This window comes from Ornithodoros turicata, chromosome 5 (assembly GCF_037126465.1).
Source record: "Ornithodoros turicata isolate Travis chromosome 5, ASM3712646v1, whole genome shotgun sequence".
In the NCBI taxonomy this organism is placed as follows: Eukaryota; Metazoa; Arthropoda; class Arachnida; order Ixodida; family Argasidae; genus Ornithodoros; species Ornithodoros turicata.
The window spans coordinates 25,462,988-25,487,799 of NC_088205.1; the positions used below are offsets into that span (position 1 = coordinate 25,462,988).

General features: G+C 43.9%; 1 protein-coding gene across 1 annotated transcript in view; it reads left to right on the forward strand.

The window, feature by feature from the left end:
• LOC135394238 (paired box protein Pax-6-like) overlaps window positions 1-24,812 on the forward strand; it is a 71,355-nt gene that overhangs the window by 16,501 nt on the left and 30,042 nt on the right. Inside the window, exons 2-3 of the mRNA XM_064624879.1 lie at window positions 12,400-12,499; window positions 16,912-16,965. Coding sequence (XP_064480949.1) covers window positions 12,487-12,499; window positions 16,912-16,965 — 67 coding nt within the window. The 5' untranslated portion in view covers window positions 12,400-12,486. The remainder of the gene's footprint in view (window positions 1-12,399; window positions 12,500-16,911; window positions 16,966-24,812) is intronic.

The window sequence follows — 24,812 nt, forward strand, 5'->3', positions numbered from 1 at the left end:
AAGCCCGGTTGCATGCAAAAAGTCTTCAAGTGCCCTTAGCGCCTTGTCGGACGAAGGAGGACCTAATAGTTTCGTGATGTCGAAGGCTCGGGAGTCCAAACGAGAGAGGCTTGTCTCTAATGCCCTTCGAGCATCGACGTACTTCTGACACCTGAGAAGGATGTGTTCTACATCCTCTACAACGCCACACTCACTACAGTTCGGAGAGTCTCGCTTTCCGATTTTGAAGAGGAGACGTGCGCTGTACGGTACATTGAGCCGTAGCCTATGTAGGACAGTCGGGGTAGTGGGCCGCACCTTACGTGGCGAATTTCCCCATTCATTATCATTAATTTATTTGTTGTTGTTGGGGATTTCGATCACTTTATTACGAGGTACACCCATTCTGAATTTGTGCTCCAATGGGGGCAAGGGGGGGGGGTGATGTAGGGGGACCTTGCGGTCAGCCAGCACTGAGGTGGCGGCTCGGTGCACCCATGGGAAGGAGATGAGGGGAGGGTAGAAGAGGGAGGGGAGAGATGATGGTGATACAGGAGAGAGAGGTCTTCCCATGCATGATGGACATGTGCAGTAAGACAAGCAACGAGAGAGAGTGTTGGGGTAACTTGCTAGAAGTAGCGTCATACAGTCACAAATTTATTCTTTTGGCAACCCGGTTGTAATGTTTAGCAGATTGTGAAGAAAAATGTGTTAGTGTAGTTAATTTTTTTTTTGCGCAGTAATTTAGGTTCAATTTTGCGCAGTAGTAAGGGCTCTAGGACATTTCGGTACAGGACGTTCCGGTACAACACGTTTCGGTACAGACATTTCGGTACACGGACATTTCGGTGCACGGACATTTCGGTACAAGGACGTTTCGCTAGGGCTGTCCACACGTTGTCACGTCGCTTCCGTGGTAGTGATAAATTGATAAGATGCTATCGCCTCTTCGGAGCCTATATTTTATATATATACTCAACAATATTGCCAGTTAGTGGGATACTGATGAATAATGCATTGGTATATCATCATGAGCAGCATCTGTGTGATGACACAACTATAAGAGGGTGTTTTTTCAAGCGGTACAGAATTAATGATAAAGCTACGCGAGCCGTACTTGAATGCGGTTTTCGCATGCCCTTGCGGAAATCCCACGCCTTGTGATTGCGTGACCGCATGTGTGACTTTTCAGTTTTAGTTTTGTGTTCTTCCTTTCCTTTTCTGTTCTTTGTCTTTTCCTTTTCTTTTCTTCTCCTTCTTTGTCTTCCCCTTTTCTTTTCTTCTTCTTTCGCTTTTCTTTTCTTCTTTTTCTGTCCTTTTCTTTTCTTCCCCCATTTTCCATTTTGTTGGAATAGCAAGCCGACCTCCGTCTGGCTGACCTTTCCTTTCTTTTTTCTTAATAAACATATTCCCCCCACGAGTTTTTCTTTTTGTTGTTGTTGTTCTAATTCGAATACTAATTGATTATAATTTATCAGTCGACTTCTTTATCAAAGCTTTTGATGACAAAAAAAAAAAAAAACAAATTTCAGAAAGCAGGCGATCCCTTTTTTTTTACGTCCACACCCTCTCCTCGAAATCTTCAACGCCGGCGTGAGGTTTAAATTATTCATCTCCCAAATTTTTGACCGTGGCCCCGCTCACGTTGTTTTCGAATCTGATTTGTTAAAACCATGTGATATAGCGCGGAAGATAAATAATGCGATTGTCCACTTGAATGTCCATTGTTCATGAATTGTTCGCTCTACGTTGGGTGACGAGCTGTCTGCCTCGGTAGAATGGTGGCACATTACACGTATATTTACCTGCTGATTTTTCTTTGTCTCGGAGTTCTCACACTAAAACATTTTGCGGATGAATGTTCTCGCAAAGTAAATTGCTGTGTAATGTCAGTAAAAATGTGGTGTATTAATTGAAGAAACTCGTCTGTCTTGCTGCATTTCTTTCTGCTTATTTGTATTTTTTCTCTTTTGCTATTTTTTCTTCTCGTTTCTTTCCTTTTCTTGGGAACAGCAATCCGTTTGTAGTGGCTGATATTTCCACCTTCTCTTTTTCTTTTCTTTATGTCATTGAACTATCTGCCCTCATGAACCAGCACATTTTCGCCAGTCCGTTACCGCAGCATGCAGCGATTCTTCCAAGAAAACGCGAATTGTAACAGTGGTGCAAAAACATCGACAAGCGTAGTAGGTCTGAATGTTGCCGGCGACTTGTACCGAAGCGTCCGAAGAGGCGATAGCATCTCATCAATTTATCACCCCCCTCCCAGGATCCACCACTGACTCAAAGATTGAATTTTTAGAAAATGTTATTAAAGCCAAATAATCAGCGAGCGTCATTGTTTGCCACACTGGAACTGTTGCATCGCTAACTGTGCAAGCACCTAAAAGAACTCTTCACTGGGGACCAGATGTGTCATTTCTCGTGATTTCTATGCCTCGAATATCACCGAGAGATTCGCAGCGAATAGCGTTCGTGACGAGTGTTCGGCCCTTGCATGAGGTACACAACATGAGCGAATATATTCCATTTCTTTTGTTCTAATTTCGATGAAACAGAATGAGGACCTGTAAAATGATCAGTGACTTACAGTTGCCACTTTCGTGACTGTAAATGAATGCTGTATCCACGTCAGATGCACCGGCTAAATGGCAACTTATTTCGAGATAATGATTGAGGTGATTCATCGCCAGTCCCCAGAGCCAATATTGCTCCCAATAATTTGGTTGACGAGCCTCACAGTGAAAACGAAAGTTCTACGTCGTCCAAGAAGTTAGTATTTACACACCGACCATTTCACAACCGTCGTGCCGCAAGCCCACGGCGGTAGCCGATATAAAAATTACATATAATTTCTTCTTTAAGGATTTCTTTGACGTTATTGTATCTGAAGATACTGGAAAAACTGCAGCACAGGTTCAGACAATATGTTGTGACCAGACGTGTTTATTTGCGTGGATAAAACGGACGCATGATGTATTATTTCGGTGACGACGTTATGTACGCAGTGATCTGCCAAAAGGACGAAAGCAATACGAGACTCAGTCAAAAGCATGATGTTTCAAGTGGCTGGTGTCAGAGAAATGCAACTATATAGTCTTCGCTAGCAAGCCAGGATTTTGTGAGACATCAAATAACCATCCTCTCGACGTACCACTTGCAGGTGACACAGACAGGCGCGGGTGGCTGTAGCTCCTTCCGCAATGTTAGATACATCATTGTCATACGGTCAAAATTCGGTGTCAAAATGTCAAAATACGGTGGTTGCTTCTGTGCAGTTTGTCTCCGTTCTCTCCTTCGCGCATGAAAGGTTCCACATTATTTGCGCCTTGAAAATCAGCCCTTTTATTTACGGCGGTCGCCACGCAAACTGCGGTTCCACTTGAGAATACATAGAACGGGCGGCGTGGTATCACGTCGGGTACTTCCAAGACCGCCACTGGCGGCGCTGTCGCGACGGAGCAACGCGCTCCCTTTAGGTGTCGCACGGTCCCTAATGCATCTATCGTTTCATACAACAGGCACTGTAAATCGTGAAATAAATGTTGTGTACGCCCTGGGATTTTCAAAAAGTTGTATTCCTTTATTACCATAATGTATTATAATACAGTATTAGTATTATGTATTATAATACACATTGTCGAAAAGTATTTGTATTAGTATGATAATACATGTTCTTGTGGAGTATTATGTATTAGTATTGTAATACGAAAAAAATAGTATTACTGCCCACCCCTGCTGCCAAGTAATCAATTCCCAACGATCTAAGGCAAAACTTGTTGATTACGTATCCTCACACCTGATAGCAGCCCCCATCATTTTTATCTCAGTCACCCACCCACGTGACGTACGCCAAGGTACGGTACTCAATGCACGTCACCGTAAAGTCGAAACCAGTTGTGTCAAAAGTTACGTCGCTCTCCTTGATGAAATTTTGTATATGGTATCTACACCTGAGTTACAGTCCAACACAACTTTAATTTCAAAATCGACAAATACAATCCAATCTAATCAATCAATGACTTCAGAGTGTTCTTTGAAAGGGAGGGCCTCGCACACCATGGTCCTACTCAGAACGCGCATCATTCTACTCTGCGCCGTTGATAAAACATTAGTGCGAAGTGTCTTGCCTCAAAAGATAATGATTACTAAATGGACAAAATAAACAAGACAACAAGAAGAAGAGCTGCGTAGCTTCCCGTGAGTTCGTGCTGGCAACAACAACATTCGCTGGGTGTCCCCGAATAATCACGTGAGATATTCTTAAAAGTAAAAACAACACGAATTTTCGAATTGTCTTGGGCCATGCAGAAGGAACGGCCTTCAAAAACCAGGAAACCCAGGGGACTATAATCATTTTAGCGTCCCCAATATAAAGGCAAAGAGGAAGGTTTATTGCACCAAAACAAAGACAACGGCTTGGCTGAATTTCAGGGAAACCTTGGAGGATGAGGAAACGACATACCCGCATCATATCCAAGATGGGGTGCACGTGTCCTTGACTGCAAACAGCTGTTTTGCCCGTCCGCTCAACCATTGGTCGCAATGGGCAATCCTCAGAGTGACCTAATCTACTCAGGGATGAGTACTACTTCTGTGGAATGCTCCTGTAGTTCACAATCCTGATTCATTTCATTCATTCATTCCTGGTTCATGCAGGCCAGCTGGTGGACAAATTCAATGACGTGAAAGGCCTGAGTCTGGGCGACAATTAAACGGACATGATGTCCTCTCCCTCTGTAATTGTTGCCCAGGCTCAAGCCTTTCACCTCACGGAGTTTGTCCACCAGCTGACCTGTATTTATGCCATACTCGCCGCAGTTCACAGGTCAGAGCTAATACGACCATTACCAGTGGTCATATTAGGTTACAGTCGTGACTTAGCGATTCCCAGCAAACCAATGTATACTCTTTTCCTTGTGTACTAATGAATCTCGAACTAGTGACACTTCATTTTTGAAACATCAGAAAGAATAAACCTCCCACGACGCTTGTGACAGTCACAACAAGGCTCACAACGGAAAGGAAGCAAGACCCGCGTCGCCAGTGAGATTAGAAACAGCAGCTCTCCAAGAACCACTTATGCGGAAACGAGCCAAGTTTACAAGGGCTTATCCCTACAAGAAGCTCACTCCCACCCTGCTCTCAGCGTGTAAAAGGAGACTTAAAGCATACGCACCGCTATTTTCCCAGCGCCACTGTCCTCCACAAAGGCAAAAAGCGAGCGGCCGAAACCCTTTGAGGCCGCAGCGCCGTCGGTTTCCCCACCAGGTATAGGGCTAAGTGGTCAAGCTCCTCAAACCATCTGTCCTGCGTGGGGGACAAAGACGCAGACGACAAAATCCTCACGACGCCAGCGACGGACAAGGAAATGGTACTTGAGGAAGCGCGCAGATCTGAGATGGACACAGCGGATATCTAACTCGGGCTTCTTCACTGCAGTGGAGACCCCGAGGGAAAATGGCCAAGCCGCCTTGTTTGTGGGCGGGAAGATGAGAGGTGCGCAGATTTCTGGCAGTCATCCCCCGTTCCTCGTTATTTATTTATTTTTCTCGTGCCTTTCATTCCTTTTATTTTCTGGGTGGGTGCTGTCTAACAAATATATGTAAACATATCAAATGCGAGGTGCCGGAAGCTCCTCTTGGGGGTTTCTGTTGCAAGGAGCCTCTCAGTTGCAGGAAACACCGCGCGAGAAGGTAGAAGAATGTCCTTCACTATCTCTTGAGTGTCTTCCCGAAACATCGCCTTTCCGTTAATACTGAGTACAGTATGATAGCTGTACTATTGTAAATACTGATCCGCTACTTGACAGACTTGAACACGATCCTCGCCTGTTGAGACGCCGTCCGCCATGTGTGCAACCGGAAAGCATCCCAAGTGGTCGGCGTGTCGCGACCCAGCAGTCACCTTACCGAGGCATATCGATTCCCTGTTGCCAGGTGAAGAAGAGGGCCGTTATCGAAGAGCCCAATCATTCCGCCCCGCTGAGGACCGATGCGGTGTGACGCGTCCGTCGATAACACCACAAAGGCGGAAGCCGACACAGGTCTCTTTTTCTGCGTCTGACTGCAGTGACCGCGCGGTACGGGAATTTTCGTTCCCATGCATGATGGACATGAACAGTAAGACAAGCAATGAGAGAGAGTGTTGGGGTAACTTGCTAGAAGTAGCCGTCATACAGTCAGAAATTTATTCTTTTGGCAACCCGGTTGTAATGTTTAGCAGATTGTGAAGAAAAATGTTAGTGTAGTTAATTTTTTTTTTTGCGCAGTAATTTAGGTTCCATTTTGCGCAGTAGTAAGTTCAGTTAGACGCAGTAACTGCCATCATTCAATTCAAGTATATTCAATCATATCACCAGGTATATTATTCAACTGAAGAATGAAACTGTGCGTTGTGGGGCTTGCGTTGTGTTTGTCCTATGTTTAATTGCATCATCCATTACAATGTTACATGGAAAGACGCGGTCCGCCATTGTGTTCGTCTATGGGAATATGGGAGCGACTGGCAACAATGTAAGTTAGATTGTACCTCGAAATAAAGAGATCGAAATCCCCGTTGCAAAATAAACTACTGCAAATAAATGTTATCTGTGAATGGGGATCGGGGATTTCGCGACTGGGAATATCGAGGTCCTCCCGTCCCCATGTTACCTAGTGTGGCGTATTGGTAGCTAGCATGGTGTCATCTCTGTCCTGAAATCAGAGTGTGTGGGTTCGAATCCCACTGCTGGTGCCCTTTCTTCAACAGTCATCATTCAATTTAGGTTCAGTTTCTTGAGGAGCTTTATCATCTGGGGACAAACGTGACTGTTTCCGGGGTTTGCCGGTGGGACAGGATTCTCATGGGACTCTGAACACACCTGTTTCCCGAGTTCGAACTGCTGAAAGAAGAAAGAGAAGAAAAAGTTGCTGAGGAAGTATAATAATAATAATAATAATTGGAAGTAGATTTGCACGTAAGGCGAGTCAGCCTATTTGTTTACTACACTTTCACTGCTCACGTTTTCTGAAACGACAAGCGCCCCAACGGTTGCAATCCTACCAGATAAATAACCCGACCAACGTATGATAGCCTGCTCATTTTTCCAACCTATCTATCTAGCCTGCTTGCTGCGTCACAAGAGCAATTCAAGTCACCAGAAATCATCTATCCCTCATTGCAAACCAATTTCTTTACACTAGAATTACGCGCACGACATAGCCTTATCTAGCTATCAAAATCGCACGCTGCGTGAATACATCTACTTACACGAGCAAAGTCTGTCAGTACAACACGACATCTTTCTGGGATAAAGCACCGCGGCGCTGCTCACAGACAACCGAGATTCTCTGTCGACGAACGAACGAGGAAGTAGACGAATACATGTCGGAAGCCACGAATTGCGGGGAATCCCCTCCCTGATCCGAAGACACGTACAACCCCCCGTCCAAAACACGCACACCCGCATTACAAATCCTCTGAGAGACAAAAAAATGTCAGGAATCTCTCCTCGACTCGAAAGAAAACGCACATACATACAAGGAAAAAAAAAAAAAAAGAGAGACGACATAAAAAAAAAAAAGTACACGGAATGTGAGTGCAAACACAAGAATAAAAGACAAGAGGGCGATTTGCCAGCCCTGAGGGCAAGCATGCGACCGGCTGAGCCCATATCCATCTATTGAAGTGACTTATATTCGGATGGAAAGAACATGTATGAATTCCCCAGAGGACATTTTTCTGTCATGACGTCGGAACGACGTTTTCCAAGTGGAAGCGAGTATATATAGAGAGGGAATATCAGATAGATCTGCTCGATGGCCCTGGTTCTTTCTCGTTGGCTCGTATTAACAAACTACATTAGGGTGCAATTGAGTACACAACAGTGAACACGAGAGCAACAATGTAACTAAACAGCACAAACTTCAACTGTCTAACACGTGATGCGGTTGAGGAGCCGATTGTCACGTGTGTTGGCTGTTGTGGCATATTCATTTATTCAGATGCAAATGAGACGTACGTTCGCGAGCATGTCTGGTGAACTAAGTCAGTCCGCCACTCCATTACCTTTCGGTGCCAAAACCTGTACGACAGGCAAGACGTTATCTTACTATAAAATGACGAAACCACCGTGAATTTTAGCGGTTAAATAGCGATGTCCTGTTTTTAAACACGGCATACCATCTTAAGAAGCAATCTAGCGTTCTCGTTGATTTTCCTTGTTTCCATTTTTCGCATCTCCGTTATTTCTTTTCCAAATCAAATCAAATCAAATCTTTGTTTGGATAACGTGAATTTCGCGATCGGGGATTTCGGAAGCGGGAATATCGAGGCCCTCTCGTCATGCACGGTAAGGGCCTATGCGTCGAAAGCCTCGAACATCAAATCAAGAAGAAGAAAGGCAACAATATGAGCATTAGTCAGCGTCCAACATAACGACAGTTATTTCCGCAACTATTATGTCGTAGCCACAAGGTGAGGACCTCGATAGTCTCGGTTGCGAGATTACCGATATCGAAATTCACGGTCTCGAAACAAATAAAATGCTCGACTGTTTCGTGTGATACGCACACCCCGACATCTCTATTTTATTTATTTTTCTCCTTTATACATGTAGGACGATAATGAACGGAGCAAGCGCATGCTCGCAGGATGGCGCTCACGTCAGCATACTAAGGACTCGTTGAGAAATACACGGGCACACAGGCAGTCTTGCCACATCTCTCGCATACAGTTTCTTCCAATGCACTCTCATAATTACACACGGACTCACAAACAGGAGTAGGCGGCATTTTTTTAGTAGATAGAAAAGAAAACAAAAGCATTACAGAAAACAGGCTGTATGCATGGGCATGACTTCTTTCAGTTATAACTGAGACAGTGTGGTCGTGGTGATGGTGATGGGGGTAGCGGAGACGTGCTGCTTTCGAGCGATCTGCCTGCCAAGACAGTCTGTATTGTTCACCTGCTATGACTGCATGTCCGAAAGCCACGAATGAGGTGACGCTGGCCAATACAAGAGGAAGAAAAAGAAAACATAACGATGTTGACGTTGGTGTTGATGAAGAAAAAAATACTAAGGAGAGGTTGAATTCGTCACACGACAAATTCGGCTACTCCCATAAACAGACCCCGCTCCCCAAAGGGGAAAAAATATAAAAGAGAACCCCCAACCCCCAAAGAGAACATGTAACGAAAGATTGTTCTACTGATCTGAGCTGATTTGCATACAGCACATATTCTTGGATTAGCTAATACAAAAAAATGTATACACGGTAATCTTTACCTCCGATGTCACATACTGCCCTATAGGCTATGATGCCGTTCGCGGGAGATATTGCTATTTTTTTTATTTTTTTTTTGGTGAGGTAACATAAAAAGGACGGAAACATGCATATCATGCATGCAACGAGCAACTTTTTCAAATAGCGAAGAGTTTCGAGAAAACATGAGAAACAATCTATATCTTCCCCTTCCAAATCATTTCCTCTCACCCACTTTTGCTTCTTGTCACACGACAGCAAGATCAAACAACTTGTTTCGTGCTATACTGCACCCATTTCAGACCCCTATTAAGAAAATACAAGTATTACAGAAAGAACGAAAAGAGAGGAACTGGTACAGCAACCTCCCATCAGGACCAGTCCTGACAACTCGCTCAACGTAATCGCTATAAATTGCGAAGACGAAATACTTGCGGTGTTCGAGCTGTTATATCAATATTGTCGGGCTATCGCATATTCGATACATCCGAAATTTTTCGAACTATTAACCTGCTTGACAGCGAGAGCGTATATTAAACTGGTTCATGTGGCATCGATGGTATACATCACGCTTTACACACTGGCGTACAAAGCCGAATAGTGTCGGCAAAACTCGACAAAGCACAGGGGATTGTCAACAGGAACACTTTCTTCTTTTCTTGATACGGATGAGAGTGCACATGACGAGAGAGAGGAGGAGCTAGCCAATGGGCTGCCGACTCGCTCGAATCCCGTCCCAAAGACGGCCTTCTCGAAAACATGGGTGACATCGTTGCACGTGAGTTTGCCAAGGTGTGCACAGGAATACGGAGCTCCGACGCGAGTATTCTTGTAAGGTGACAGCTTGCGTTGTGTAAGCTGAATAATGTTGCCGAGTTTTCGGTGCACGAGCAGTGTCATGTGGTGCGTTGTGAGTTTCAGTTCGTGACGTCAGTACTTGGATTGTTAGTTGATTCTGAAGACGAAAAACGGTGAGCTTCACGTTTTCTTCATGCGTAACATGTCGTAACACTTTGATAATTAGGTTATAGCGTACATTTTATGACAACGTTTTTAATGCACGGTTACAGCGGCGCTTCATCATAATTTTCATTATATCTCGCTCTTCATTCCGGGAGGCCTGTGGGTAAATGTGGCAGCAAAGTAGTGTCAAATGTGATTTATGTAAAATGCGTCAAACACATTTCAAAGCATCTCTGAAGACACTCTAAGTAAGGATTCTCGTGTTTTGTTTTGCATAAGGAGAAGTAAATCAATGTGTCAGGTTTTTGCTGTTCCTCGATATGTGTATTCTGCCGAACCCCTTCTGAGGGACAGATACAATGTTTAGTATCTGTGTCTATGCCTATCAATGTTTAGTTATATTAAAACCCAAAACGAGCACCTCCAACTGTTGCAATACCCATTGAAAGTTGCTGTAACATTTCTCTTTGTTTATTCTCATCCTATGACTGCTAGTCACATTTTGTCCAATTTCAATAGGATGAAAATTGATAATGCTGTTACTTTGTGGCCAACGCAGAGAGACAATACGGAGGCATGAAGCTGCTGCATGGCTGTTCGGCACCAAATGAGAATTTACATTTAATTGCGTTTAAGAAGAAAACAATGGCACTTTGGAAGCATGGGGCACATTTGTTTGAGTTGACGGTAGTTAATGCATGCAACGTAGAAGCAGAAATGCATGCAAATCATGAATCAAAAGTCGGTGACTGTTTCCTGTAAATCACGCGTCTTGGCAAGCTTACCTATTGTGTGGTGAAGCCAGCTTTAAGCATTGTGTGTTCCACTGTGGTAAATTGTACGTCGAGAGAGGCCTAATTTCACATTGCTTAGAGCAACAGGGTTTCTTGTACAACAGTCTCGCTGATGTCGCGTTGTTCCTAGAACGGACGTATGACTTACGCAACAAGGTCACAATTCGACATAGCAGCGGGTATAAATGACTTTCCCACTTTGGTCAGTTGAAGACGTATGAGTCATATGTGAGTGAATGTGTAACAAGTCGCGAACATTGTAGTGATTTGTTGCTTATTATATAGCGATACCTCTGTAACAGACGAAAGGCCCCAACACGCTCTGTGTACAGTGTGCTCAGAAGTCGAGCATAGCCCACCCTGACTCAAAAGGGATAGGACATGGCTACTACTACTACTACTATGTGTTCGGTTCGGAAACTAGGAGGACGCTTAGAGTAAGGACATACGTACTGTTGTAACCCTCTATGACACCAAGATTTTCCAACCTTGGGTCCCGCACAAGAACTTCACTGCAAGGCTTATGTCCAAATGTCCATTGTGTGAACAAGGAATGAAAAGTATTTCGTATGCTGATTGCGTATACGTTTCCAGGAAAGGAATTCGTGAAGGAGTTTTCAACCATCGTTCTTAGTACACGATAAATATAGGTATATAAATATACGAGGCTGTCAATATTGAACAATGCATATTCCTACAATAGACTATATGGGCTGCTTTATTTGACCGTGGGTCAAGGAAGTTTGTAATACCGAGAAGTCGAGAGTATGGCTCCCTCGTATAGTCCTGATACAGACGATAGTGAATTTTAGTGAATCGTTGTCCGAATCGTGAATGAATCGTTGAATGGGTTGGCAAGCGGTATCACGGGTGACCAATGGGAACTGCAACTGGTTCAGGACCTAATCATCTGGTTGGGCAAAAACGTTCGCGAACCGTTTAAGTGAAAACGATTCATAAAACTGCCCATCATTGAAGAACAACGTGACCCACATTCTTCACGTTGATGGGTCCACCTGTCATAAGCGATTTCGTATAGCTCACCATTACAAGTGACGTTGAGACGCATGCGATTCACTAAAGCAACATCCTGACGAATCAAACGATGTCGTATCCGGAAAGCGAGCATTGGATCAATTTTTGCAAACAACGCAGTGCCCTAAGAGCAGTGCTTACCTTTCTCGACAATGTAGGACCCCAGTCCTCATTGTGAAGCTTGTCACTATACTTTTCACCAAATGTCGCCCATCGCCTATCGTGATGAAACATTATTAGAAAAACAAAGTGTGTGCTGATATTCCCTTACGATGATTTACTACTATGTTGTAATTACGTACAAGTAACCGTACTAATGTGTTTTCTTTTTTTTAGTTTTTGAATATTTTCTTTAAATCTGCTCGTTTTCTTTGTCCCAATAGGAAGGCTTGTTGAGACACAAGCGTGGTGTTGTGCCTCGCCGAGCCCTGGGGCCCCGCGTCGACACCTTCGCTGGACCGGGCCCCGGCATGCCTCACAAAGGTAGGTCTATAACGCACGTCAACTTATTCAGACTACACACACGATGATAGACTGAGGGGACATGGGACTCTTCAAAGACAACTGACGTTATTTTTCTTTTTCCTTTCTGGACATCGCATAGAAACATAATAGCAGTTCGAACAGTTCTCTCTTTTTTTTTTTCTTCTAAATAAACATATCCCCCCGCATATCAGAATAGTACAGGGTTCGCCAAGATAAACTTCGGGGTTTGTAACGGAGATAAAACAAATAGAAACAGCGTCGGGAAGCTAAAGTAGATGTTATGAAGGGCGTATTATGCCCCAAAATTTTATGTCGATAAAGTCACTTGGTCCGTTTCTCTGCGGATAAATCGTGAAAATGAAAAACCCACCGCTGCCTAACATTTTCAATCCATTTTTTTTTCCAATCCACCTTACCGGCAGGCAAGGAGGTCGGTGAAAGAACGGCTATACCTCCGTCCGCTATCCGTTGTTTTATAGCAGGATCATTCCACGCCAACTGATCCAGCGATGCTGCTCACTGATTCTCACGAAAAAAAAAAAAATCAAATTTCATTGCGGTGGTAGACGTATACCAAATCTGAAGTATTAGCCTCAAACACCGACGCGTTCCGACTCTAGAGGGCCTGAAATTTGTGCTCCGAGAAAGAACCATGCGCCCTCGGGAAGCGTGTCGTGAGCGTTCTAGTGCACCGAAGAAGCTGAAATTTAAACGTGTTTCCTGGAGGGACCATGCCACCTACTGACCGGGTCTCAATAGTCTATCGAAAAATTTATGGGATTCTGGGGAACATTTCAAAATTTGCTCAAGTTTGACATTTTTTATATAACAATAACTACAACCTCTACCAAAACGAAATTTTGCAGGTGTAAAGTCCGTCAGGGCTGTCTTGTAATCAGAAAAGATTAACTCTTTTCCCAGTGATATGATGTTGTAAAACAAATCTTAAAATCACGAAAATCCTTGAAAAGTGCATATTTCAGTGGGAAAGTTTTCAACGGCGATAACAAGCCAGAAAGACGTGCTTCATATAGAACTGTAGAAGAACACCCCATTTATGGGCGGAGAAAAAATCTCTTTCACAAGTCACTCTCTTTCACTTAGTCACAACAGAAGACGACGCCCCAGAAATTCGTAACAGCCGCAACCTGCAGGCAAAGCTTGCGTCTTCAGTTCGTGATGAAATTGTGTGAAGTTATCTGTAAATTAGGGGAACGGTATAGCGTTTCTAAAGGCTATGAGCAACAGGTGTCACAGGCAGAGTGGGTGAGATCCATGGAGATTGTATAACATCCCGTTAGGGTTGAAGTGCGAGAAAGCTATACGGAGTCCTTTCGACCCGTGAGTTGGAGTTCCTCCGAGGAGTTCTTGGCAGTATATATTTCAATGGTTTTCCGAGATACAGCGCCGAGATGTGATTCATTGTGAGGAGGTTGTTTTCCCATTAGAAATGGATGCGGGTTCATGAGAACATCCGTCTTCTCTCAGCACTATGTCACTCGGTCTCCTTAGCATGTCGTTCCTTCATGCTGTTAGTGAGGCACCACCTGTGCTGAGCTAACCCACCATCACGGTCTAAAAGCGGGAACCGCGGCAAACGTGTACCAGCGTGACAAAGCAATATATCATTGCCAAGTCGAATCTATCTTGAACTGCACTTAAAACTTGAACTGTATATTGAACTGCACGTTAAAGCAGCGGACAAGTGTGCGAGCGAACGCTATTCTGATGTCGTATGCAAGCACACGTGCGAAGTAATTGATTACAAGTAATTATTTTGCTCTAATGAATTTCTTTTAGAGCAATTAATTAATGTACCTAAATACTAGTAAAATAGTCAAATACCTAAAAAAATGAGTAACTGTGTTACGTATAATGTAACACCCCGAGACTAGGGAACACGAAAGGACAGACACAAACACGAAGTCTCGTGTTTGTGTCTGTCCTTTCGTGTTCCCTAGTCTCGGGGTTTTACATTATGCATCATCTTCACCAGCTCGCTTGCTTCCTAGCCATTTTTTCATTGTGTTATGTAACTACATTTGGACTCGATTTCTTACTGCTGTCCGAGTGTCCTGTGTTCCGCATATAACTTCCGTTGTTGACATAAATATTTGTATCATGCAGTTCATTCTACATATTGTAAACTTCAGACATGAACAACGTTATTTTTAAATATGTTGTAAGATGCATTGTAATACCTGGCCACTTTCGAAGGACACCCTGGGCACTTTAAACGGACACCACATGAAGTACATAGTTGAGTGGAACCGCAGCAAGGGACGCGGACAAGCGGGTTAAAACATAAACGACAGGAGACCTGCAGACTCGCAACGGCTGGTCTCCTCCTGTCGTGTGTTTTAACCCGCTTGTCCGCGTACCTTGCTGCAGTTCCGCTCAAGTATGTACTTCGACCAACTACCCCGCTTCAACCCACTTGTTCACCACATGAAGTAACTCAAGAGCAACTCACTTATATTTCATGAGTAACTAACTGAACTACATTTCCGTTTCGGTAACTTTTCCTGCGAGTACATTAATTTCCGAGTCATGTGACTGTAACTTTCTGACTAACTGATACAGTTCTGGATACCAATAGGAGAAGTTAGCAACATTTGTTTAACACCGATGAAGCATTTAAAGGGCCACTAAAGTGCAATAATGTCTTTTCGCGGAATGAAAGATGGCGTTACCTTGACATCAAAACAAAAGGAACGAGATTCATTGGTTGCGTCCTTGGTGATGAACGAAAGCAACCGCAAGTTAGGCTTTCCCCCTCCCTCTCCTTCTCAAGAAGAGCGACGGTGCAGAGAGGTCTCGGATTGGTTACCTCAAGTGATCTCCGCAATGATTGGACAAACCCTTCGAGGAGACCAATGAGTGCCCGCTCCGCATCAGTCGCAAACGGTCGTACACTGGACGGGAATTTTATAAAAAGAAAAAGACGGGAGAGACATATTTTTACGTGTTTCTTATTTCGGATAACCAAGTATATTACGGAAGTTAGCACACACCTATATTGACTCTTTAGTGCGTGCCGCGACTGTGCAGTACAGGATAACAATAATAAACAAACGTGAATTCCCTTCGTAGAAAGACTGAAATGGCGCTATTTGTGTGCTACATGCACAGGGCAGTTGAGTTTCTTATAACGATGTTTGTTCCTTTTATTATGCGGATGTTACTAAGTGGAGTGGGAACCACTGCACGAAACTGTAACGCAAGCAATTATTTTCACGATCCACAGGCGATGTAATCCGCGCTTCCAAAATCGCAAAACTCCAAGATATGCGCACACGTTATAACAGTCACACACTATAGCTGCACGGCAGGAGAGCTCCTTCTCTGCACCACCTTCAAAGCACACACAACCGGGAAAAGGGATCCCTAATCTCCTCTTTTCCCATCTCGAGTGGATAAGCGCCCTTTGTGGGGAGATTTAAACCCCCGTAATCCCTTCAACTTACTTTCGACCTTCCGCGAATACACACACATCTCCATGCAGATATAAATGCGGGTGCACTTCATAAGCGAACGCGTGTCAGCGTCCCTTTAAAAGTTATCGATATCATAATATTCTCGCGTTCATTGTTATAGCCGGATCCGTAAAAGTTGTTCCTGCTTAAGCCAGTTCCTCCGCCCTTTTAAAGAGGACTCCTACATTTTCCCATGAGCCGTATTTCGTTCAATACGGTTCCCGTTTCGCTTTAATGCGCTCTCGAGATATGATTGATGCTAGACATAATGAAAAGGAACGCGTTGGCCAGCGAAATGTATCGACTATGCATGTAAGTATAGCGCATTGGTAATGGATTTAAAGGAGGGAATCTAATGATGATGGTATTGATCGTTGAAAGCAGAAATTTGATTTGTCTTCGGTATCTGTATATTTTTTGTTACAATGGATGAAAAAAAAAGATTTCTTCGTTTAATGTAAGGAAACTTTATGACCGCTTTATGCGGAATGGAGCTTCGCTTTATACATAGTGCGCGACCGAATAAAGGCTCCGGGTATCGACAGACTCTCCTCTCTCTAAGCGGATATATGAATCACATGCTTTGTGTTCAACGCTCGCATAAGCCACTGTAAGTGTTTAACATCGGAATTACGGAATATTCTAATCGTAACCGTAACCTACGTGTAGCTTGCGTTTTTGCGACGGAATACTCTGTAGAAAGCACCGAGCTATTTACTGCAATGGTGTAAACGAGCGACACGGAAGTGACCAGAAAGCAGGTGCCTGGGTCCCGGGAACGAGAACTGAACATGATATTATGTTGCACGGATTTTGGATTTATTGGGGTCGGTTGGTTTGTTTTTCTGTGTCGTCACACACGAGCAAGCACACGCATGATTGCACATAGATTTCTAACTTGCTGTTATGTTTTGCTTTTCCGGATGCTGCCAGATATCTACCGATGTCACTTCCGGCCTGGTCACGTGATGACGCCACCTGAACCAGGTTAGCCCCTTCCACACTTACTAAGGTCTCAATAGTATCTAAAGCCTGCAACACTGCACAGATGTTGTTGGTACGAAATATTGTCCGCCATCGTCATAGATGGAAACTGCATGTGAATGAATAGTAAAAGATTTAAAAAATTATGGTTACGAAATGTGCGCAAAGCACGTTAAGCCCAGCTGCCAGTTGGAGCTGTGCATATTGCGGGCGATCTGTCATCACCTTAAATAGGCATAATTAAAGCGCACATTAATTTTCGTCGTAGCTTAATGTTTGTTATGCACCTTTATGTCAATTACTCACGCGCACTATTCAGAGCCATTGCTTTTTGCAAGGATGGGATATAATTTCAATATATGGGTATATTTTCTCTTCTCGTTTGTAGAGGTACGAATGTAGTTCTGGCCGTTACATCAAAGCTTCGACATCAGCCTACATGTGTTGAACTTTCTTTATTATTATGTCAGAAATTCAGTTGTCATCTTTCCCTGCAACAGTTAATTCATCCCCAGACGATCAAGTGGGCATCAAGAAGTGGGCATCTTCACGACTAAAGCCTATATAAAAAAGCGGAAACTAGTCAATTAAGATAATGAAGTTATGTTATGTACAAGTCGTTTTAGAGACAATTAAGCTGTCCTCATGCTGACTGTGCTACGCCGAACTACACGAAGGTGAAGGAAAAAAAAAGAAAGAAAGAAGCACCGATGGTCATTGTAGGAAGAAAAATATGTCGATATTGGCTCTTACAACAGAGGATCCTGCTATACTCGCTCGTTTGTGATTGGTAGCGATCGTTTTTCGGAAGGAGTTATATCGACGACTGATGATAGCGATGAGGTAGCAGACAAAGAAGTTTAGTTTACTATAGTTTAGATGAAATAGGAAAATAGAGTAGTGTTAATTTCGATAGGGCCGGGCCCTCGACATTATTTGTTTGCCTGCGAAAAATCTATGTGAACAGCAAAAAAAAAACAAAAAAAACATAATAACAAAAACCAGCTTGAAGGCCCGACGCTGGCCAAAACCAGACTGAAGGAAAACGGAATGAAGTGGTCGAGGCATCAAAAAGAGGAACAGAGGAAAACATAAATAGTGCCACTCAGACTTAATTCAAGGAGTAGAGTAATACGTTATCTCCAGCACCAACTAAAATATACCAAGACAACTTTGGACCAGTTGCTGGGCATGACCAATAACGGAAATAAAATCACAGGATATCAATAAGATTTCACGACGTACGTGCATTGGGTGAAGACAGAGAAGGCAGACACTAGTGACCACACAAAAAAAGAAGAAGAAGAAAGAAAAAAAAAGAATAGGTGGTGGACTTGCTCTTTTTGATGAACTGGTACTTCGCTTAGGAATTTCCTTGTTCGCTGGTTCCGAGGCTTTTCGCTTGCTTTCAAAATGTTGTTGTTGTTTTTTTCCTCACTCTTGCACGCGTTTCCCATCTAAAACAAAATAAAAAAATACCGGTACCTTCCTCTATACCGATCCAGTCATCCATACATGATAAGATAACAGTAAGAAGAATACGGAGAGGTTGGCTACCTAAAAGCAACATAGAGCCTGGCTACTCCAACAAGCCCTACTCGATTCCGCCTATTAATTTTCCCCCAGCCCACTTACATGTGAAAACAAATAAATATGTCTGTTTGTAGAAGCACTATTGTGCGAAAGAAGAAGAAGATGAAGGAGGATTCAATATGTGGAAGAGGCCGCTATAGCATCTAGCTCACCATAAGGCCGCGATATCCATAAGAAATTTTTAGTCCGTCCAACTCCAACTCCAAATTTTGCCAGTTCTCCGATTGCTCTTCTTCCTATCTCAACCGGCCAGTCCCCCTGCAGCTTACTCAGGCCTAATGGATACAGTCATATACTCACTTAATGGTATCTTATTTAAGGAAGACATGACCCAGGGCTAGGGGTGAAGAGACAACGCGGACGCCACACAAGTGGACACGACGAAGCTCACTGTACAGTTTGAGCTTCGTCCTGTCCACTTGTGTGTCTTCCGTTGTCTTTCACCCCAAGGCCAGGGTCATGTCTTCTTCAAATGATCCACACCGGCTATCTTGCACCCTACTACGTTGTTCAGCTTCAATGGTAGCATTGGGCCAAAAGGTCACGCTTGGTCAATTAAAGGTCATACACACGTACGTGAGTATTGTACGTTATTCGTATAATACTCATTCCATTCAACGGAGATCAGATATCGCAATATTCAAAAGTCATGAGTTTTTCTCCACCTTCAACGTGTGGGATACAGTAGAAATATGATAGGCAAAGGCGTGGGATCCCAAATCCCGTCCGACGGATGATGCGTTACCCAGCACTGGGGGAGCACGCAATGGAAGACCACGTGCACTCTGTTCTGGGGCCCTCCGACTGTGGGTCCTCACGCATGCTTTCTGGCAGTTTCAGAAACCCCCCAGGGTCTTTTCATGTGGGCGCATCGGGTAGGGATCCTTTATTAAATTACAGCTGCGGTAGAGAGAGAGAGAGAGAGACGATGACGGTTGCACGGGATGGAAAAGTCAGTCGGTTCAGACTCAATTATGGCGCGATTTCGGCGTCGTATACCATGGCAAGTGTTGCAGGAAATCCTTCGCTATCGAGTTCCTTAGTCGTTAGTAGTCGAGAAAAAAGGATCAAGAAATAACCATTTTTCTGCCTCTTTTCGATAGTGGGAGGATACTATATATGACTTTTAAAACGTTCTTATAAGCACAAGAAGACGGAGTGTGTATGCAACAGCACTGGTTGTGCACAATCTGTCTTTTCTTCCTTTTTTTATACAGTTCGGAAGGCTTCATAAGAGGACGTATCATTCCAAAATGGTCCACATATGATGAAAAGAGAAGTCACAAGATATTCACTGCACCAAAGAAAGGAGGAAAAAGCCGAACGACATCGTTTCATATTCGACGATTCCGGTTGTGTTTTTGTCTTTTCCGTATTGTAGACTGATTAGACGAGTTATGAAAATGTTTTTTTTTACGCCGCCATTTCAGATTAGTGTCAGTCGTCTCGCCGTCTTGCTTCAGAACGCTTCATATTTATGTGTGGTGTTGCACCCGTAAGGAACGACATGATACCCTCTCTCGTCTATATGCTTTGAACAGGAGTCAGATCTGACCGCCATATAGGACAACACAAGACACATCACCCGAGCTTTTCGGGAAAATTTGGTTCTCGCCGTGATGTTGCGTGGAGATGCTTGTACACGCAGCAAGATTCAGGATCGTTCAACAGTTTTTTTTTTTTTTTTTCTGTTGAAGTTGGAGTTGGAGTTAGGAAAGAAAAATATGAAGATGGTGGCTCCTACAAAACGCAGAAGTCGGCTACTTCAAAACACTTGAAAATAAAAATCAGTAAGTCTAAAAAGTTAGAGACGCCGCAATGTCCACAAGATATGTAATTAAAGAAGCTGTCGCACGCTGTCTAAGATCCCTCAGCCATTCTCCGAGGGGCTTCACTAAGTCTTGAGGGCGGTGGTCCAGTCTTCCTATAAGGCTGCTCTTAGGTCATTACGATGGACACTGTATCTGGAGCAGTTAATTAATATGTGTTCAGTGTTCTCCACTTCATCACACGAAAATTCTGTGAAATTTCTGTGAAATGTACTATACCATAGCTTTGATAGATACGAAGCAGTGGACGTTACGTAGCGAAAGGCTCCGCCCATTCTAGGTTCCCAGACACTGGGGTCTACGAGGCTAAAGAAACGGGAGGCCATTCCGCTAGGTCATGTACAAGTAAAGGAACATACCAGTTGACGAAAACGAAACCCATTCTTTCTGTTGGGCTGACATGTTAGTAGCCTGTGTTGGAAGCGATTCGTAGTGCAGTTCCTTATTCCTTGTCTCCAGGCTGTTGCGCCGATTGCTTGTCGACCGTCCTCCGAACGCCGCTTGCTTTCATATTGAGCCGATGCGGCTTCGAACACAATATCGTTGTTCATCAACATCACTTTGCTTCGCTTAAACATTGGTTGTATATATCCAGGCTTCGAGGATACTACCCATAATGATAGGCCAAAAAGAAATAAAAGGAGAAGAAGGCGAAGAAGAGGTTCCGGTTCATGTCGCATGACCATAATGGCGTTTATGCTTCGAAACTAGTCGCCATATACTATCGGTAATACTAATCAGAAACCGAACCAACAACAACACATAAATTAATGATGATGAATTGGGAGATTCGCCATATGAGATGCGGCCCACTACCCCAAGGCACCATGGGCAGGATGAGATGTGTCCCGATGAGGTATGATGATCTAAGCGATAAGTGAAAATGTCTGCTATGTTACAGGGGGGAAGAGGGGGGGAGGAGGGAAGTTAGCGCCCGTCCTGTCTGTTTCTCCGTTCTTTGTCCGTGTATCTTGCGCTCTCAGTTCAGGAGGAGGGGGGTCACACCCACGGAAGTTCTGTAGTAGTGTAAACCTTTGGTTGTGCATTTGGGAGAGGGAAATGAGGGTGAAATCCCCCTCCCCATGTAAAGTTCCCATAGTACCCTTCCCGAAATATATATATGTATATATTTATTTATATATATATATATATATATATATATATATATTTTTTGTGTGTGTGGCTACGTCTTTGGTTTCTAGAGTTCTACGACTAGTAGTTTGTACACCTGCGATTAGAAATGGAAGACCATGGCCATTTCGAAGCTCGTGGCAGTAATCGACAAACTGACAACTCATGACGTAAGCGAAGTGACACATGCAGCTCCACAATCCTGTACATATATCCTGTACATCGCAGAAATGCATGGCTGGGACTATTTAGTGCAAGTTGACTGAATGACTTGTGACCATAATGACCAAGAGCAAAACTAAGGCAGTGGGTCCCTATAGGATTGGGGGTTAGATTAGATGATGAGATTTTTTCTTTCTACTTCTATTCCATTCTATTCTATAGATAACGAAGAAAAAAGAAAGGAACTGTTAATCGCGACGGGGTCAGGACTGGCTACACCAATACTCGTAGTTCGTGAATAGCAATACCTAGTTAAGAAACAGCGTAAACAGCGGTCACGAGCGCGGCAACCGATGACTTCCTTTCCTTCCTTCCTTTTGTGTTGATGTCAAGGTAACGGAATCTTTTATTCCGCGAGGAGACATTTTTGCACTTTAATGCCCCCTTTCAAATACGTGTGTAGCTAATTAATAAAGATAATTACAATATGTATATAACTAATTACTCATAGGACCCATAAAAAGAGAAGATAAATTGCAACATCAACAAACATACACACTATACAGAGTGGATGAAAATTTTTGTAACCATGGAAACGGCATACATAGAACTCATTAGAACACAATGAAACGTCGCATCTTTTTTCACTAGACTTCACGCAGCGCGCGTTGGTTGATGTGGCCATTAGTTGACAACTCGCTCAGCTGGGGGCATGTGCCCCCGTCGCGAGATGACTCTATCCAATACCACAAGGGGTCCGTATCACGTGGTTCAGGCAGTTGCCATCATAGTTGTCGGCCCTCATTTGCTAAAAAGCTAGCTGCGGCTTCCCACTGCGACCCCGCGGCCACTCGAGATGCAGGCGTCAAGAGGTTAGCAACCCGGGAGATCGAGTGCCAGCGTCAACTATGTTTTCCTCGTTTTCGACTCTGAATACTTAGGGGGAGCCTCATTGAGTCTCCTTTCAGAATCGGAGAACGAGAGCTCCTCGTCTTCTCGGCTTGTAGAGTGCGCCATGATTGGGATGTTGGAAGGGGAAACTACTCCTTAGCGACACAAGTGCTTGGGATGCACCGTCTCTCGAGGAACTTCTTGAGATGTCAAGGGTGTAACATATTGGGGAAGAAATTGGGCAAGTTTGGTATGGACGCAACGTGTTTCAGAGCCTAACTTGACCTGCCATAACCTAAACCCACCAACCCCCTGCACTCTAAGAAAAAAAGGAATAAAACGGGGAGTAATTGCAGCTTCTACTCCCCTAGTCTGCAATTACTCCCCATTTAAGTCCCCTAACCCAACATTTAGTCCCGACCTTTACTCCCCAGGACTGCAAATTGTCACTAAACTTCGCGAATGGTCTCCTGAATGCGACAGTCTACGTAAATATATGCCCTTGGTCAATTTGAACGACATAAGGCTGTATAACTCAGACAACGTAGCAATTTTCCAGCCACACAGAGTAAGAAACAGTTAGCGCATCTTTCTTCGCAAATTGTGCCCTATGTATGGCGCAAGTTTTTGTATCACTCGATATATCACGGTTGGCGGTTTGCTTCAAAGTATTTTCATGCATGCGGGACTCTTACAACAGCGCGTGAAATGCTTCACTCTGTGACATTCATTTACTCCCGAAAGGGACTATTTTTTGTGGCAATGCAATTACTCCCCAAAAGGAGTAAAAGTACTCCTTTTTGTCTTAGAGTGTGGTAGACAACCTGTTGTGGTACAAATGAGCTGAAGTAGCCGGCTCCACACTGTGTAGCTACAACCTGCACATTATGTTGAAGGAGGCAAGAACTCCTATCTGCATGTATTTAGTTATGGGTGTAATAGGTGTAATATTGTTCATCTACGCTTCATAATTCTATTTACAATTTACTGTTCAATACTTCTCCTTCATAACGTGCGCAGCGTTACGACAAAAACGCACTTTTTTTTGTGGGTGCGGGCGAGTAGACGTACCGTCATCCAGATACCTCTATCTATTGTTACGTCACTTGAAGAATTGTAACATTGCATCAGACGCCAACGCGGAGGTACACATAACGTTTTGCTCTACACTCTTAAAAATGAACGTCACCACATCGCACGCTCCGAGCCAACCATCTCCCGAATGACAACGTTCTCGTCCCTCATTTGTTGAAAACGGGAGACGGAGCCTATTTTCTAGTCATAATGCCGTACATAGTGATACAGAATAGGCTCCGCCTCCCGTTATCAACAAATCAGGACCGAGAACGTTGTCATTGGGGATGATGGTTGGCTAGCATCGTGCTATATGTGGTGAAGATACGGACCTATGAGATTCATCTGTACATAAGGGGTCACAGCTAACAAATTAAAATCGCCGTGTGGCGCCGACACAGTCGGCGAGCTAGCTTGGTAGAGTTCATAGCCCCTTTAAGCTGCGATACAGTAGAATGCAGACCATGAATATAAAGAGAATGCTTCCAAGTCCAGAATTGACATGCAGCAACAGGAAAATGTAGAATGTGAACATGACTTCCTTAAGTCGCTTATAACCTGTGTCGCAAAGTGACAACAGGAACAGTTCAAGTAACTCGGTAGCTCGCAGCATGGCAGAGATGAAGTTGTTTCAGAGGTCCAATTTTCCAACAAAGAGGCATGGTAATTCCAGGCCCGTTTTTGTCTTCCATTTTGCTTTTTTGTTTTTTAGGTTTGTAAAGCATAAAAGTGGAGCCCTGGAGATTTACGTGGGAACAACTCAACGTTTACAACGCCTAGCAACCCAAATCAGTCAATTCATTCCGGGACACATTCCTTTTTTTTCGTCAATGGAACAAGTAACTATGTGTAAGGAAGCTGAAGCTATAAATGTTCTGGCAAATCCCGATTACCTAGCGCGTGAAATACTGTTCCAAACTCCCCCAGGAATCCACCGCAAACGCTTGAGTGTCACGCGGAGAACCTCCACACAGTCGTCACATCTTTGTTGGGCATGACATTGTGCGACACTGCGGCACATTGAGGGGCATTGTGTCGGTCGACTGAAAGCCTGCAGAACGGACATTGAAAAGATGTCCGCTGCGTAAAAGAGAGCGCGTCGTCCGACCCCTGCGGGACACAAAAGTAGGGACAGCAGTTCACGTGACCCCTTCAAAGGGGTGACGGCAG